The sequence below is a fragment of the Elephas maximus genome, chromosome 6 (genome assembly GCF_024166365.1).
Source record: "Elephas maximus indicus isolate mEleMax1 chromosome 6, mEleMax1 primary haplotype, whole genome shotgun sequence".
NCBI lineage: Eukaryota > Metazoa > Chordata > Mammalia > Proboscidea > Elephantidae > Elephas > Elephas maximus.
This window is the reverse complement of record NC_064824.1, coordinates 104,260,001-104,279,074: the sequence shown is the minus strand read 5'-3', so window position 1 is coordinate 104,279,074 and position 19,074 is coordinate 104,260,001. Positions and strand designations below refer to the sequence as shown.

Below are 19,074 nucleotides of genomic sequence, written 5' to 3'. Positions count from 1 at the left end.
TAATTAAATATTTAATATTTGTCTCCCCAGGTAGATGCTAAGTTCCATAATAGCAGGGACTGTGTCCAAATCTCACTCAACAAATATTTGCTGTTTGAATGGGGATTCGTTAATTTAATATATTTGATGGAGCTCAAACGAGTATTAAAGAACCATGTTTCCTAAGCCCCGGTCTGGGAGCTAAGCCGGCTCAGGATATATCACCAGTGGTTCCTACAATGCCCTCCTCTTATATTCCTAAAAAAAAAATAAGGTCTTTCTAATCTCCACCTGACTGATCTAGTGAAGGTACATCAAACAACAGCAGTGGTGTCATGGATTGAATTATGTCCTCCCCAAAATGTGTGTATTAACTTGGTTAGGCTATGATTCCCAGTATTCTGTGGTTGTCCTCCACTTTGTGATTGTAATTTTATGTTAAAGAGGATTATGGTAGGATTGTAACACCCTTACCAGGTCACATTCCTAATCCAAAGTAAAGGCAGTTTCCCTGGGGTGTGGCCTGCACCACTTTTTATCTCCAGAGATAAAGGTAAAGGGAAGCAAGCAGAGAGTTGGGAACCTCATACCACTAAGAAAGAAGCACCAGGAACAGAGTGTGTCCTTTGGACCTGGAGCCCCTGCACCTGAGAAGCTCCTCTACCAGGGGAAGATCGATGACAAGAGCAGACAGAGAGAGAAAGCCTTCCCCTGGAGCTGACACCCTGAATTTGGACTTGTAACCTCCTAGACTGTGAGAGAATAAATTTCTCTTTGTTAAAGCCATCCACTTGTGGTATTTCTGTTATAGCAGCACTAGATGACTAAGACAAGTGGAAAAGTGAGAAAAAACAATGGCTAAAATTTGCTGAGGGCTTATTAATATGAGTTGGGTGCTGTGCTACAGGTTTTACATGCATTAACTTATTTAAGGCTCAAAGCATTCTATTAGATATGCTATCATCTTCACGCTAGGCCTGAAGAGAGACTTAAAGCTCTTACATAATATGTCTAAGGACCACAGAAGTGATGAGATTCAGATTTATACCCAAGTCTGCCCACATGCAAATTTCATGCTATTGACCACTAGGAGAAAGAGGATAACCTCAAGAGAAGTCATAAACAGATAGTTGAAAAATGCACGTAAAGTGTGATAAAGCTGGGTGTATGTTAAGTGTTACAATTAAATAATATTTATTACTTATAAATTTAATTGTAACACTTAACATACTAAATAATATTTATAAGTAATATAAATAATAAATATTATTTAATTATTATCATCTTTGTCAGTATAACCATCCTTGGTCTTGAAAATACTCATAAAGTTTATGCTTCTAGATCCTAAAACTCCCCTCTGAAACAGATTCTGGACATACTTTATCTAATATAGCTAAGTTTGGAAAAATGCTCTCTCAGAAAAAAATTACCTCGAAGGAAATATATGGACCTTGCATCCTCAAAACTTCATTTACACTCAAATGATCTGAAAATTACTACTGAAGTCAACTGCTTTACATTTTCTATGTTTTCCAGTGAATTAGTTTTGAGACATGGAAAACATACACACTCCTAAAAAGTTGTTTTTCAGATTTAGACTCTAAACTGGAATTAAGCACATCCAAGTCTGTTGGTATGGTAATGTTTCTCATTTCTTAAACACTTAGATCTGGTTCTGCTTTTCTCTCTTGGCATTTCTTAGTTTTCACTCACAAAAGTGCTCAGATAAACTAACTTATATGTTCCAGCGTTGGCCTCAAAATTGGCCTCATTGCCAGAAGGAAGACATTGGAACAAAGCTGGAGTGAGTGAAAAGCTGTGGAAGAACACTTAGGAAAACAGATAATGAGAGAAACGGCTGAAGTTGAGCACCACCATATCTGCTGTTCTCTGTGGTAGAATCCTGAAACATGCACTATAAAAGAAGGAAAAAAAACCATCCTCCCTCTTGCTAAGTATGGTCCCTGAAATGGTGAGGGTGGCCTATAGGACGTTCCAGTAGGAGTACAGAGGGGAGAGGTAGTCTTTAGGAATGTGATTGATGTAAGATTAAGAAACCCAAGAAACCAATGCTCAAGAGCATGAGAGCAACTGATGTTCTGCGGGGCCTCAACAAGAAGCACCAACTTGAAAAAAATGGACAGCTGAGGACTAATGTTTTCTACACTTTTCTGAAGTCAGTGTATATTTAGATTCAAATCCGAAATCATTTATGAGTACTTACTATGTTCCAGGCACTTTGCATGTTGCTTTCGTATATTTTAGTTATTTTAATTCTTATAACAACAAACTACATTAACTAAAAATTGAGGCTATCAAGACTTTACATTAAAAAAGGATGGGGAATTTCAATTTCTTTAAATGGTGTAGCCTACTTTCTCATGAGAACAACTAGAAAAGCTGGACAAACTTGAAGAAAAAAATCTGACAGAAAACATTGGGGAATTCCCAAGATAACCAGGACTTGAGGGGTAAAATTAATCCTGAAGAGCTGATAAGCACATTGAGTTGAGCCCCATAATCTGTGGTACTTTTCTCTGCAAATAATTTCTAATTGATCAGTATTACAGAACCAAAATGTGAAGAAAATGAGCAGAATGCAGTGGATAGGAAACTCAGAAGCTAAGCAGAGATTTTTTTTTTTTAATAATTTTTATTGTGCTTTAAGTGGAAGTTCACAAATCAAGTCAGTCTCTCACACAAAAACCCATATACACCTTGCTACACACTCTCAATTACCCTCCCCCTAATAAGACAGCCTGCTCTCTCCCTCCACTCTCTCTTTTCTTGTCCATTTCGCCAGCTTCTAACCCCCTCCACCCTCTCATCTCCCATCTAGGCAGGAGACACCAACATAGTCTCAAGTGTCCACCTGATCCAAGAAGCTCACTCCTCACCAGCATCCCTCTCCAACCCATCGTCCAGTCCAATCCATGTCTGAAGAGGTGGCTTCGGGAATGGTTCCTCTCCTGGGCCAACAGAAGGTCTGGGGGCCATGACCACCGGGGTCCTTCCAGTCTCAGTTAGACCATTAAGTCTGGTCTTTTTATGAGAATTTGGGGTCTGGATCCCACTGCTCTCCTGCTCCCTCAGGGGTTCTCTGTTGTGTTCCCTGTTAGGACAGTCATCGGTTGTAGCCGGGCACCATCCGGTTCTTCTGGTCTCAGGATGATGTAGTCGCTGGTTCATGTGGCTCTTTCTGTCTCTTGGGCTCATAATCACCTTGTGTCCTTGGTGTTCTTCACTCTCCTTTGATCCAGGTGGGTTGAGACCAATTGATACATCTTAGATGGCTGCTTGCTAGCGTTTAAGACCCCAGACGCCACTCTTCAAAGTGGGATGCAGAATGTTTTCTTAATAGATTTTATTATGCCAATTGACTTAGATGTCCCCTGAAACCATGGTCCCCAGACCCCTGGCCCTGCTATGTTGGCCTTCGAAGCATTCAGTTTATTCAGGAAAGTTCTTTGCTTTTGGTTTAGTCCAGTTGTGCTGACCTCACCTGTATTGTGTGCTGTCTTTCCCTTCACCTAAAGTAGTTCTTATCTATTATCTAATTAGTGAGGACCCCTCTCCCACCCTCCCTCCCTCCCCCCTCTCGTAACCACAAAAGAATGTTTTCTTCTCAGTTTAAACTATTTCTCAAGTTCTTATAATAGTGGTCTTATACAATATTTGTCCTTTTGCAACTGACTAATTTCACTCAGCATAATGCCTTCCAGGTTCCTCCATGTTATGAAATGTTTCACAGATTCCTCACTGTTCTTTATCGATGCTTAGTATTCCATTGTGTGAATATACCATAATTTATTTATCCATTCATCCGTTGATGGGCACCTTGGTTGCTTCCATCTTTTTGCTATTGTAAACAGTGCTGTAATAAACATGGGTGTGCATATATCTGTTCGTGTAAAGGCTCTTATTTCTCTAGGATATATTCCAAAGAGTGGGATTGCTGGATCGTATGTTAGTTCTATTTCTAGCTTTTTAAGGAAGTGCCAAATCGATTTCCAAAGTGGTTGTACCATTTTACATTCCCACCAGCAGTGTAGAAGTGTTCCAATCTTTCCACAGCCTCTCCAACATTTATTATTTTGCGTTTTTTGGATTAATAAGCAGAGACTTTGACATTCTTATTGAGTTGGGAAGATGAAACTTGGGAGTTCAGGGCCTGCAAAGGAGGAAGGGGCCTGGTAAACAATCCAGCTAGGGTCACAGAAGGTCTACACCCTAGCAATAAGGGTAAACTAGAAATAAAGTTAGGAAGCAGACTGCCACATCTTTCATCCCTGGAGACACTGGTGGGTTCAAACCACTGACCTTTCTGTTAGCAGCTGAGTGCTTAACCACTGTGCCACCAGGGCTCCTAGAAATAGATAAGGCTCCACAACAACTGAAACCCACCTTTCAGCAATCTCAATCCAAAACTAGATTAAAGCAATATGCCCCAACTGCCTAATAAAACTTGTTGCCATAGAGTCCATTCCAATTCATAGTGACCCTATAAAATTTCCAAGGAGCAACTGGTGGATTTAAACTGCTGACCTTTTGATTGGCAGCTCAGCTTTTAACCACTGTACCATCAGGGCTCCACAACTGCCTGGTAGGAAGCAGAAACAAATACTCTCTGGTTGTCTAAGGGATTTTCAAAGGTGATTTTAACTGTAAGTTATTCCTGTGTTGCACCTGACTTTAAAGGCTAAGCTTACCATGTAGGACACAATTACACCTTATGCTCTTGATGTTAAGTGTGCATGTAACCTGCCTGGCCTCCTCTGGGCTTTTTTTTTTTCATGAAGAAACCAGTTGAGGGAGTGGGATAAGATGTCCACTCAGCCTTTGCACTAAGGCTCATGCCTTCTATTGATCTTGACACAGATCATCTACTGCATCTGCATTGAAGAGAATATCCCTCCCTGCCTGGTATCCAGAGGTCTTGGCAATTTGTAAAGTGAGAGGCCAAGTAATGCGAAGTTTGAGGGAATACAGAATGCTTGCTCACGACCGATTGAAAGTCTATGCCAAACAATAACTCCTGAATTCCACTTTTGGATAGGTTCATATCAATCCTCAGCCAGATCTCCAGAGGAGAGGGTATTCCAAAACATATAAATACTAAAATACCTCTTTAAGATGTTGGATATTTATGAGTACTGACATTAAAACTGTCTTTTACTGCCCTTTCTCATCCCATTGATTATTTATTATTTTAAAAGATAAATACAGTAAAGCAGGTGACCTAACAGTAGCCTATTCTTGATTACACATTGCATTAAACATAGAAATTATAAAGAGGGCAGTTTTGAATCTGTCCTTAGCATCAGCAAAGATTGTGTAATGAAAAGGTATGTGGCTTAGCCTAATAGAGTAATGCAAACCACAGGTCACAAGAGGCCTGGAGTAAGTGTGGTGAGATCAATGGAAATCTAGCACCACTACAGAGAAGTAGGTAAATGCCCAAGGCTTCTGATATGTCTTCATATCGCCATAGTTTTGACTGAGGTGCTTTGTACATAATAGGCATTAAATATTTTTTCATGAAATGAACAAACACAGGAAGGAATGAATGAGTGCATAAAGGTGGGAGGAAGAATGGTAGGTGAGTAGCAGCATGTATGTCCTTTGCACATGCTCAGTGGCTTCTAACTTTTTTGACTGCAATCCATAGTGAGAAATGTATTTTGTATCATGTCCCCGTATTCAGCTACATACGTATCTATATACATACATACACACATGCGTGCATTTTATATGCTCATATAACTGAAACAAAAAATTATAAAATGATTCTTCTACTTATTACAATTTTTGTAATGATCTTTTCTACCTATTTTATCAAAAAAACATTGATGGATCCCACTAAATGGATTTCAAGGTGGACTAATGATTTTACAACCTGCAGTTTTAAAAATTCTACCATATTTGAAAGCTCATGCATGGATTGTGGAGTCAAATCTGGGTTGGAATCCTGGCTGTTATCCTATTACCCGTGTTACCATAGGCAAGTTTATTAACTTCCCTAAGCCTTTACTTTCTCATTTGTGAAATAGATACCTACCCCTCAGGATTACTGTCATCTTTCTAAAGCCCAAATCTGAACATGCCACCCCCGCTTCAAGGGTTCCCCATTGTCCTTGAGCTAAAGTCTAAATATTTATCTTAGGTTGGACGGCCTTTAACCACATGGCTCCCACTCATCTTTTGTCTTCCACTGGTCCTAAGACACTATACTCTAGCCTTCTGAAATACGTGCAGTTCGTTAAATGCACCATGTTTTCTCTTTGGGCTTTTGTGCATATTCTTCTGTCTGCTTAACTAGTCCCGACCTGTCCTTTAAGTTACAGCTAAGATGTTGGTTCCTTCGAAGAACCTTCTTTCACCACCTAAAACTGCATTCAGTGCCCACCCATGTGCTTTCATAGCATCTTTGGCTCACCCTTATCATAGCATATCACCATTACTACTCCAAACTATCAGCCACATGCCTCTAGAGGGAAGGAGACTCTGTATTCAGCTCTATTCTCTTTGTATTCCTTATATGAGAACATTATGCACACCCCCTTCTATCTTCTCCTAGTAAACAAGATTAGTTAGATGAATATATCTTAGGGTTCAATTTGCTGGTTTGAAAATAAGTTGATGTCAATGCTTAAATGGCAGCTCTAAGAAATCAGGATAACCCTCTGGCAAACATTCTACAGACAGACTTGCCCACTTAGTACTAGTGACTGAGAATGGGTTGTGTAGTTTGTCATGGAAATGAATGCTCACTGAGTACCTTTTTCCCTAGTTCATACATAATGAAGGAGAAGGTTGTCTACATTTATCAACACTGGAAGCCAACATGTTAAGCAGACATAACTTCCACTGTCCCAAGAGTAGGGCTCTCAGTAGATGGGGAAAAAAAAAAAATTAATGAGAACATCAAGTTTTAAAGAGAGGGGATAGAGAAAAGTAGAGTTAATGGTATACCAATTACTATTTGCACTTATCTGGTCATAGAGATTCTTTCATTAAGAGAATTCTCATTATTTTTTAAAAGTCACTTAAAAATTGATGGCAATATGGTCTGAGGAAAAAAAAAATCTGATTGCTTTGCACAATTGATGAATTTTGACTTTCTAAAGAAATGGTGTTTATCACTGGGATTCCTAAACTGAAATAAGATCACTTTGGCTCTGTTTGTAGAAACTAAAAAACAATCTCTAAGTAATCCACTGTATTCGTTGTTTGAGTCCCTACACACAGCATCACAAAGCCATGAGTCAGAAGGGAGAGCTAAAAAAAGTCATTCAACTAAAGTAAAATTAACTGGAAAAATCTTCAGAGAGAAAGAGTCTGGGAACAAACACCAACAGAGTCATAAGCCTTACATGACAAAGCTACAGTTCGACGAGACGCTGATGCTATAAAATCAACAGAGCTTTGGTAAAGAAATACCAATTATCCTGCATTACCCCAATAATACAAGATATGTTCACACCCAGCTGTTCACACCTGACTACAAAGCTTTCCTGTTAACACTTTTTCTATCCTTCATTGCCCTTATCTTAGAATTCCCAGACCATGCTTTTTCAGTGGTCATGAAAACTAAGAATGCATGTCTCCCAGTTACCTTAGTTAAGTGATATTAGAAGTTATTGAGATAAAAAATATTTCTTTTGGAGCTATAAGAGAGTGTCTATGCAATAGGGCTTGCCACTTACAGAGGGTTAATAAGAACATATTTGACCAGAGTGCTATGTAGCCTTAATCTATAACTTTTGCATTATTAAAGGGGAAGTGACAAATAAAAAATAAAGAAGTCACCTAGAGGTAATCTGTTTGTGGTGGATTCTATGGAATGACTCCCTAAAAGCAACTTGCAACTCCTTTTTCTCTTGCGTTTGTTGCCTGGAAAGATGAAATACTATTTCTCAGCATTCTCTTGCAACAAGACATGATCTTTCGATACAGTTTTCACCAATGAGAAGTTACTGGGGAACTTTTTAAAAGGGATGAACTTGATTGGCATATTCCATTGGGCATTTGCCCCTTTCACCTTCTTTCTCCCAGGAAAGTGGACAAGAGGCCTAGAGGTGCACCATCCGTCTTAGAATTATGATGTAACATTAAGAAGAAGGCCTAACCTCTGGGAAAGGCAAAGGAGAAAGATGAAAAAAGCCCGCTTTATCAGGCCTGGACCATCTACATTCCTTTAGGGTTTTCTGCTGTTTACAGTTAATTGGGATTTGACTTGACACAGTGTTGTTAACAGCTCTTTTGGGACCCAAAGAAATTGGGCTAGCCCATCCTGTGGACAACTGTTGAGTGTAACTATGAACCAAACGGACATTCAAGTGACATATGAAAAAGACAGTGTTAGCCTCAATGACAAACTTAGGGCCATCTAAAGATTTAAAATTTTTAACAAACAATTGACAAAGTAGTTCAGTGTGTAATGACTACGGTCTTCTCCACTTAGGCAGATGATAACGGACAGCTAACAAAATCTGAGCTGTTTTCTAGTTTTTTCCCCACTCACTGTCTTCCCTGTTTTCACTTTTTGTTTCTGATGATGGAAATACATTGGCAGGAGTTTTAGCTGGAGTTAGAAATTAACAATGTGACTATAGAACAGATGGAATCTAACTGGTTCCCAAATCTGTGATGGTAAGGGTCAACAACTAGATACAATGACTAACCTTTCTAAAAAAAAAAAAAAACCTTTCTAACCAGTTATATTTAGTCCAATGACCTTCGTAATATATGGTCCCAAAATATATAATATAGTGCTAGAATATATAGTCCTAAGACCTTCCTATCCAGTTATAGTCAACATTCATTGAAGAAGGCACTGGGATAATGTCATTTAATCTTCAAACAATCCATATGAAAGAGGTATATATACTTTTATTCCCATTTTACAATGAGGAAACTGAGGCTTTGAAAAATTGACAAATTCTACCCGAGGTCCTAGAAAGACCAATCTATAGCCTCAGGTCCTTCTCAAATTGAGTGTGTATGCAATCTCATGATTTTTACAATATACCTGTGTCTGTATCTCTCTTCTAAACAACTTATCATACTGTAATTATTTGTTTATGAGATGGTTTCAGCTATTAGACTGAGTTCCTTGAGGGTCAGGATTGTTTCTAAACTTCTTTGTATGACCTATGGAATATAATAGATGCTCAATAAGTTTCCTATAAACACTGGTGAATACATGTTGGGGAGTCAAGGCCACTTAACTGGAGTGTTGAGCTATTTGTCACCTCAATTTCACAGCTGAGGTATATCAGCCAAGAAGTAAATATTTAGTAAGCAGATAACTAAGTGCTTAGTATTACACTGGACCACAGAAACTCTTATTTTGTATCCTTAAATCTAAAAGGACACATTACTTGTGAATATCTGAGGGGGGAAGAAAAGAAAGAAGCAGTCTCTAGGATTCACCAAGAACATGTAATTAATTCCCTTTCTTATGTGGGTTCCCAGACTGATAGATTAGGGAATTCTCACAGACAGGGTATACTTTAATATCAGTAAGATATTTGACAATCTTCCACAATGTTTGGATGATCTGGAGAATGCAGACTGGATAACAGTAGACTGGATTAATAACTGAGTGAACACTCCAAAGAATGTTGATTAACGGAGGTCTCAGGTAATGAGTTGCAGGGATTGTACTTGACACTGATCAATGCTCTTATCAATGACATGGATGAGTACGCAATGATTAAATATGAGGATGGTATAAACGTAGGAAGGATAGCTAATATACTGGAGGACAAAAATCAATATTTAAAAAAAATCTTCATTGTCTACAACAAAGGGCTAACCCTAATAAGAAAATATTTAACTTGAATAAAGAGAGTATACTACATTAAAAGAAAAAAAAAAAGTACACATACAGGATTTTACAGAATATATTGGGGAATCTGGCTCGAAAGAAACTTAGGTGAAAAAAAAAAATTGGAAGTTTAGTTAAAAAGTGCAACTCAAGCCAATAATGACATGGCTGATATAAAAGCTTATTAGTAAATATAAAGGATTTTAAGACAGAAGGATGCAAGAGTACTATTAGTTTCCATGATTTTCCAGCCATATCTAAATACTGTGTCCAGTTCTGGATTGCCATGTTTAAAGGAGGGCAGAGATAAACTCTGAGTGTATTCATGAAACTGCTACGAAGAGGGCTACAGGAATAGACTATAATAGAAGAAATGATTAAGAAAATTGGAGCCATCACTCATCTGTCCGTTTGTCATACTGTGGTGGCTTGTGTATTGCTATGATGCTAGAAGCTACCAGTATTTCAAATACTAGCAGGGTCACACATAGTGGACAGGTTTCAGTTGAGCTTCCAGAATAAAGCAGACTAAGAAGAAAGGCCTGACAATATACTTCCAAAAATTCACCAATGAAAACACTGTGGATCAAAACAGAATATTGTCTGAGATAGTGCTGGAAGATAAGCCCCCTAGGCTAGAACACACTGAAAATACACAGTGGCCACAACAATGAACTTAAACATATCAATGATTATGAAGATGGTGCAGGGCTGAGCAACGTTTTGTTCTTTTGTACACAGGGTCATCGTGAGTCGAAGCTACTTGACAGCAAATAACAACAACAACAACAACAAAAAACAATAACAAGGCAACTGGAAGAGTTTACTCTGAACTGATTCTAATATTGACAACACAATGGCCTTCTCAAGGTCAGGCGCTGTGTGTGTTTTTCATCCTTGTAAGGCTAGCTCTGAGCACAGAGCCCAGCACGTGTTTGGAGTTCAATAAGTGCTAATGAAGGTGGTCATGGAAGTCACTTCAAATATCTGAATGGCTGTTAATGGGGCTTAGATTCTGCATCCAGGTAAGGCCAATGCAAGATCCATGGTGAATGCTACACGGATAAAAAGTGATTTTCTATCAATTAGAGTGCTCTGAAAGTGAAAAAGGATGCCTTGTGAACTCTTGTCACTGGAAGTATGCCAACATAGATGGAGTTACACCTTGTAAGGGATTTCGTGGGGGAGATGCCCCTGCTGAATGGGATGGAGGGGTTGACTACCTAAGGTCTCATCCAACTCTATGATTCTGTTAAATCATTTATTTATTCCCAAAATGCTTATTGAGTAGAGACTGTACTTCTCTAGGAGCTAAGGAGATAATGGTAAGCAAAACTAGGTGTACACAGATCTGGGCACATCTATACCCATGGAGCCTGGAGCTGAGATGAATGGTCTCCAAAATGAGCCATATGCATTCCATTTGGGGGCAAGAAGAAAATATTAGAACTTCTACTTACTATTAATTTCTATATTTAGTATATTTCATCATGCATATAACATATTAGTGAGGTAAGTAAGTATGTATCATTTAGTATACATATTTTAGTATACATATTTTGGAAGCTTACCAACCAGCACATTTTTTTACTGATAGGGTGTGTGTGTGATCAAACAAATTTGGCGCTCTCTAGTACAGTCAAATAATCACACAAACTAATGGAAAACCACAACTGTGGCAAGTGCCACACACATCTAATCACCCTACTTGGGATTATCTGCTTCCAGACATAAAGCTTTAATGTTTATGTGCTGTGAGGGGCCCTAAATATTGGTGCTTCAGTGGAAGACTAACACATTATAAACCCTAAGTAGTTGTCAGGCTTCAGGGGACAGGATTTAATTCATGCTATGTTCAAATCCTGGAAGAACCAGCCGTTATAATCCAGACATATGTCTCTGTCATGGTGGCAGGGCTTTTCTTTTCAACCACCATCATTTACAGATAAATCATTTATAAATCATGTTTTTGTAAAGGGATTGAAGATTTACGTCCAATCCCTGAGAAACACAAAGATAAGAGACAGAAGTTGCCTGTACTAGGTAGCCACTGTGGGCCATGATGTGTTCCCAGAAGGTACAGATCTATGACAGGTACTATGGCCAGGTTTGAACATGTATGTATAAGTATACAAAACCAAATCAAACCAAATCTACTGCTGTCAAGTAGATTCTGACTCATAGTGACACTATGGGACACAGTAGAACTGCCCCACAGAGTTTCCAAGGAGTGCCTGGTGGATTCGAGCTACTGACCTCTTGGTTAGCAGCCGTAGCTCTTAACCACTAGGCACCAGGGTTTCCATGCATAAGTATAAATACAAATAATTATAAAATGTAAAATCGTGTTTAACGATCGTTACACGCAAAGTCATTAATAATCCTATTTACATCACCTGTCCGTCGGTTTGATGTATCGTGTTGGATTATGTATTGCTGTGATGCTGAAAGCTATGCCACTGGTATTTCAAATACCAGCAAGTCCATCCATGGTGGACAGGTTTCAGCAGAGCTTTCAGACTCAGACAGATTAGGAACAGTGGCCTCTCTACTTCTGAAAATTAGCCAACGAAAACCTTGCAGATCACAACAGAACCTATTATCTGACTCGCTTGCTTTGGACACGTTATCAGGAAGGATCAATCGTTGGAGAAGGCCATCATGTTTAGTGAGGCAGAGGGTCAGGGAGGGTGAGGGAGACCTTTGCTGAGGTGGACTGGCACAGTAGCCACAACAATGGACTCAAGTGTGTTAGCGATCGTGAAGCTGATGCAGGCCAGGCAACATTTCACTCTGTTGTATCATTTACAGGTGAGGCTAAACTGCCCATGCCATTCAATGGCTTACTGTGCTCCAGGATTATATCTTACTTTAATACCTTTCAGTGACCCTTTTCCTATCCCAGCCCTGGCCCCAGTGCTCTCAGGATGAAGTCCAAACTCTTCAGCTAGGCCTCCAAGGCTCTGTCATCTGCCTGCTGCCCAGCTCTCTGACCCTCCAGTTTTCTCTCTGCCATTTGCTCCTCTCACGTCAGGTTTCTGTTTTATTGAGATTTTTTTAGTTCCTCTAACACACCATGCTTCCTCTCACCTCCAGGCTTCCGCACACGCTGCCCCTTGAGCCTCAAACTCAACACCTCCAGCCCCAATAGTTACCCTGTGCTTCCCTCACAGTACTGCTTTTCACACTGTGCTCTAAGTGTGGGTTTACTCTTCGTATCCTCGCTAGCCTGGAAGCTCCATAAGAAGAGGAACGTACTTCTCTTTCTCCTTGCTCCCTAACTTACCATACTCCTTCAGGAAATTCTGGCCTTGTACATGCTAATTATTCTATAAGGAAAACAATTTTTCCACTGTACCTGGTCAATTCTTATTGAACTTTCCAGAACAAGTACAAATATCACCTCCTTTTGGAGGCCTTTCCTGACTAGCCTAGGGGAAGTTAGCAGCTTCGTTTTCTGCTATTTACATTGCAGGCCCTTCCCGACTTATTTACAATGGGGTTCTGTTCGGACCACTCCGTGGTAAGTCGGTTCTGATGTAAACCTAACACCACATTTTTTTCTAAGTTTTAATTATTATTGCCTTTTATTATCAGTACCTTTTTAAATCTGATCTTTATTTGTCTCTGGAAGTTGGCATGAGAATAATAACATCAGCAAATTGTGTGGTGCACATTGTACAGAGTGCATTTTACTAACGATATGAAAAAACTGGATGTCGTAAGAGCGGTTCATTGTGACTCGAATACGTAGTAAGTCGGGGACTGCCTGTATATCACAATTATCCATTTCCATACGTGTTTCCCTCCTCCCCAACTAGACACGCCCTCTTCATGGACTGGTGCCATATCTTAGCCACCTTTATATCATCCCCAGAGTTTAGCACAGTAGCTAGAACACAGTAGGTGCCAAATAAATACTTGAATGAGTGAAGATGAACAGATGAACACATTAATTAGTGCACCTTCTAACTGGAAATGTACTAAGTAGGCTTAGAACTCAGAGCTCCTGCTTATGAACATAGGGCCACTACCATAGCAACTCTCTTCTTGAGACTCTGGAGTAAATCTGGAAAACAATCTTGTTTGCATCTAGACTCACCTGGTCCTAGGAAGATCAGGTTGGTTCAGAATTTCATTGACAAAAACAGTAACAATAATAATGATGACGAGGGTGATGATAGCTAACTTTACTGGATGCTTAGACAAAAACTGCTTGCCTTAAGACTTTAAGAGTGAGGAATGATTTCAGGGTAATCCTTAAATCTAATTAAAGATAAGAGCAAAATAAAGATAATTCTGAGTATAAAGAGTCACACTTTGATCTACTATCCAAAATGTGACAGCCTAAAAGTCCATGAAAGGCAACTTTATTTATTAATACAAAGGAGGCAGAGCCAAAAGTAAGACTATTACTGATATGTACAATCCTACATTGGGCAATAAATAACTTATTTTTTCCTGATATTATTCTAGAGTGGCTACAGTTAAGATTATTCTAAAAAAAATCACGCCTGGTTAAATCTACATGGGTGAAAATTAGCTTAGTATAGAGTTTCCTAAGTAGTGGTCCAAAGAATTACTTCAAGATCTGGAAAAAAAAGAAATTGCTGACAAAAATTTAGGGAGCAGTAAGTGCTGACTGTCATACGCTTCCCCTGGACGTTTACAACATACATTAGTATATTTGGGGCATAAGAAGACTGCAGGAAGGAAACCTGTTCTATGTGGCCTAACCTATAATTTCCCAGATGTTTTTGACTAGTAACTCTTTCTTTTTTTTTTAATAGAATGCTTATATTTTTTTCCATGAAATTAGTACTGGGAAATACTAGCTTGGGAGGTTCATAGAAACAATCTCTCTGTGCTGGGGATTCTAGCAATGGGCATATGTAAAGAGGATTCCTATGAAGACCTGTTTGATTTAGGGAAAATCAGATTGATTATAACCCACTACCCGCTGCCGTCGAGTCGATTCCGAGTCATAGCGACCCTACAGAACAGAGTATAACTGCCCCCATAGACTTTCCAGAGAGTGCCTGGCGGATTCGAATTGCTGACCTCTTGGTTAGCAGCCATAGCACTTAACCACCACACCATCAGGGTTTCCAGATTGACTGTGGTCTGGGCCAAAAGAGACTCATGCCTAGTATTCATAACTACATGATAACATTCAAGCCTACATGAAGGTTGGGGAGAAAAAAGCCTCCTTTTTACCAGTGATTTGAATTAGCAGTTTCGTTATTATGGCTGTATCACACAGTCATAGGAATTTATATTTTCATTTTATCCCAAAGAAAAACTTGACCATCTTTCTTTAATACTATCAACCTGAAAGCTTGACAGTAAGGATTAAGAATTGCTCCTTCCTTCCCACTTGGTTATTGGAAAGGCTCTGAAAGGTAATCAGTCTTGTGAAGCTACACTTTACAGTCTGCATAAAAATGCCATGATTTCCCTTCCTCTCCCCAACCTAATTGAAAGTGTATAATATCGCCCAGCTGGGGAAACGTAAACGGTAAACATATGCAATATATCACACTATCACACAAAAGCTGGTTACTAATAGGGTCTGGGTGGTTGTCAGAACCAAAAGAAATCTGGAAAACAAGTCTTTTTTTCATCTAGAAAGAGAGCTCTTTGGGACTGACACTTTCTCCCCACCTCCTCTCTCCAGATTTCAAGCCATGGTCAGGTTGGGCCAAAGTCAGTCAACCCATTCCTTGTGTGTGTAATTCCAAGGCTCACCTAACAATGTGTATTGACTAAAACTGTCTTAAATCAGACTTTCAAGAGATGAGGCATTTTACTTTTGGCAGGAGGCGGAGCTGGAATCATCATGTTACCTACCTACTGCAATTGTACTGACAGATGGTCCTATTATCTCTTTCCTTAGCTGCTAAACCTAAGGATCGTTGCCCTTGTCACCTCTTATCTTTCTCTACTTCATCAAACTCCTATTGCCAAGAATTTCTCCTTTTCTTCCTCTGCTCATCCATGAGTATCCATAAAGGATTACATATTCCGTGAGTATAAAATCCCCAGGTCTCTTACTTTTCAGAGTCCCCGGCACTTCTGCTGCTGTCTATAATTCCACCTCAATACATCTACTTGAGAGTCATCCTTTTCTCTTGTCTGACTCCTGACCTCCAAGCATCATGACATCTTCTTGGATAAAGGCTTTCACTGTGGGGCTGTTAAGAGAAAGGACAATATTCCTCCAAAGTTCTCATCATTAGTTCTCTGTCACAATATTCCTTCAAAAATTGCTCCCTGTTGCACCATGTATTCAATTACTACTATTCATTCATGCCACCTTATAACTGGCTATTGCTTTATTTTTTGGTGACTGGTACCTTAATGGGAGGTCAAAGCACAGCACTTGTCTGAGGCACCATGTCATTTCAGTCTTAATAGATTGAAGGATGCTTTTTTATATGTCTCAGCCGTAGCGATGATGTAGAACTTTACTAAGTGAAAACTACATTCATCTTTCACTAAGCTGCATTACCTGTCAGCTGGAGCCGGTGGATGGTAGGGCTTGTTGACCTTGGCGTAGAGACCCTCTAAATGGTCCCTCTCTGGAGACAGTGGACGACTATCCCGAGGGTAACCAAGTGGTCCAGGACGAGGTGGAGATGGAGACCTATAGATACTTGCTGACGTACATGGATCCCGGAAGTGATTCACTCTGGCATAATTCGGGTCCATTTCATCATCATCCATGTCATGCACTGATCCAATTGCACTGGTAGTGTAATCAGCAAGACCTCTTGCCTGCTTTTCCCTGAGCTCCTGATGTTTTGCTCCAATCCTGGAAATGTAAAACAGGTAGCAGAGATGCATGTAAGTTTTATATGCTAATATACTGAAATAGTCTCCTGAATTGATGTTAACTCTTCCTAGTCAGTCTCTTAGCTGTCACTTTCCTGTTTACTCAAGATCACATCATGCAGAAATGCCAACGGCATAGTCCATAGATTAATTTTAGATCCCTGACCTTTGTTACTGGGTTTTTATTTTCATAGTAGTGCTATAGGTATTTTGACATCTTGCCCACTGATGACTGGGCTGATTGCAGAGTTAGAGGCTGATTTTCATTAACATTCTGTCTCTACGAATGGGATGTATTTGTGTGAACAGAATATCTTTGATGTGATTTTATGAAAGTCTTCCGTGGAGCAGGGATATGTATATGTTGAAGAGCCCATTAGAATTTTACACTTTTTCTATGATTTCACTATTTGGTGCCCTTGAAGTTCCAGTATATTCTTCTAAAGAAGAGAGCTTGCAAAAATTGATTTAAATATGAAAAAGAAATACAGAGGCTTTCTGGTTACTAAAAGCAGTGGGACCAGAGGTAATTTATAAGAGACTCTAGGTTTTTTGGTTATACAAATGGGGATCATTGTCTCATTAGATAGGGGCTATAGACAGAGTAAAATAGTGAAGAAATTAATAGGCTCCTGACAGAGATGAATTGGCACATATAAGTGAATTAAACACCATTACTGGCAGAACCCCACAGCACTAGAGACTTAAGCGATATTACAAAACGCTGCTGCTAATCAGTGCCAAGGCATACACTACTGGGAATGGGAGTAGAAAAATATACTCAGGTAGATTCCAAATCCATCTGAATTTTGAGACTTTGACATTTAATCTGGAAAGTGTTAGATCAGCTCTTCTAAATTCCCAGTTATGTGTTAAAATGGAAAGGCCACTGTGGCATATTATTGGACAATGGTGATCCTGGTGGTGTTAGGTGTTCGGCACTAATGAGGGAGGAGTGTGGTCTTGCATCACCAGGTAAACAATGGCCATGGTGTTGAAGACCAGAGAAGGAAGACGGTGCTGGTTCCGGTGGATAAAGAAGAAATTAAGAAAGGATGGGACAAACCTGAAGTCCTAGGCTCAGGGAATATGAGAGGGCTTTGGGCTAGAAGGAAAAGATCTGGCCCGGAAACATCTATAGAGGACCTGGATGGGAAGTAGAAAAACAAAAAACTAAAATCCCTCAGTATCTTCTCTTCAAACAAAACCACCTGTTTTTGCACATGGCAGCTAGGTTTATTTTACAAAACATCAGGCCCTTTGTAAAAATCTTTAGAAGGATCTTCCAGCGTATTTTCTCTTTTGGCAGAACAGCATTTTTTTCTTTCTTTCCTCTTTTTTTTTTTTTTGGAAGTAGACAGGAGAAGAAAAATAGGGGAGGGGAGAAAGAAACAGTAACAACAAAAAAATGAAGGTATAGGACAAAAAAAAAAAAAAAATCTATCCTCAAGCCACTACAGATGAAAATAAATGCCAGGATACATTATTAAATTTCTCTTTTGACTAGGCCAAACCACATATCCTACACATAAGTAATTAGAAGAATTTATATTTTTGCAAAAGGCAGTTTGAATCTCTAAGGGATTTTGAATTAAGATGAAAGTGAGATTACACAGTAGGGCACTGGTTAAGGGGCCCTGCCCGTTCCCTTTCAGTGCACGTTAGACCTAGATTCATGGATGTTTGTTCTGAATCATTTTTGATAAAGATGATAACCTGCTTCATTCTGCAACAAAACCCATCTTCCCAGGGACGGTGCGGACCCCATTATCAGAGAATGCTTGCTGCAGGATGATGATAGGGATGAATTTCCACTGCAAATAGAGCGAAGGATATCAATAAAGTTAGGGGGTGGGGTTCTGTGTGGTTGCTTTCCCTCATAAAGTGGGGTGCCTTCAAGAGAAATCATTCAGTAGAAAGATGAATATCTCCTGGCTGCTGCATGGGGCTACACTTGTGCATTTAATGGCAGCGGAAAACACCAAGCTTGATTTTTAAAAATCACAGGAATAAAACACTGGTATCTGGCCCAGCAGATCCTCATTTCATCACTTTTCTTTCTTAGATGTTTGCTCATTAATTAAGCTTACTGAGTATGTAGAGCTTCTCAGAGGAAAAGTACTCCCTGTATGCAAAGCACCATTTTATTTTTCCTTTCTAAAACAAAACCAAATTCCTCCTTGATCCTCTTTGCACCACTGAGTGCTTCAGTAACTAATTCCATATTAATCACTCAGTAGGTGAAATAGTAATTTCTCTGAACCATCATTATTATGCCATATATCAGGGTCTCCCTGTGTGGAGGAGGACAAGGCAATCTCTGTAAAGGGGTGTATGGAGGCAGAAGAAACTCTCTCAAGAGAGAAATGTCAAGGAAATAGTTTTTTTTTTTTTTTTTTTTGGTTACTCTGACTTTCTCTCCCTGAAAT

The 19,074-nt window shown here is 39.4% G+C and overlaps 1 protein-coding gene across 11 annotated transcripts in view; it reads right to left on the bottom strand.

Annotated features, from left to right (window-relative positions):
- The window catches only part of PARD3B (par-3 family cell polarity regulator beta), a 1,165,226-nt gene that overhangs the window by 167,903 nt on the left and 978,249 nt on the right, over positions 1-19,074 (bottom strand). For 8 of the 11 annotated variants that reach the window (XM_049888916.1, XM_049888918.1, XM_049888913.1 and 5 more), the window contains one exon: positions 16,323-16,625. The exons of 2 other annotated variants lie outside the window; for them this stretch is intronic. In XM_049888916.1, coding sequence (XP_049744873.1) covers positions 16,323-16,625 — 303 coding nt within the window. Of the gene's footprint in view, positions 1-3,662; positions 4,151-16,322; positions 16,626-19,074 lie in introns of those variants that run through there. One more of the 11 variants, XM_049888924.1, reaches the window with a different exon arrangement.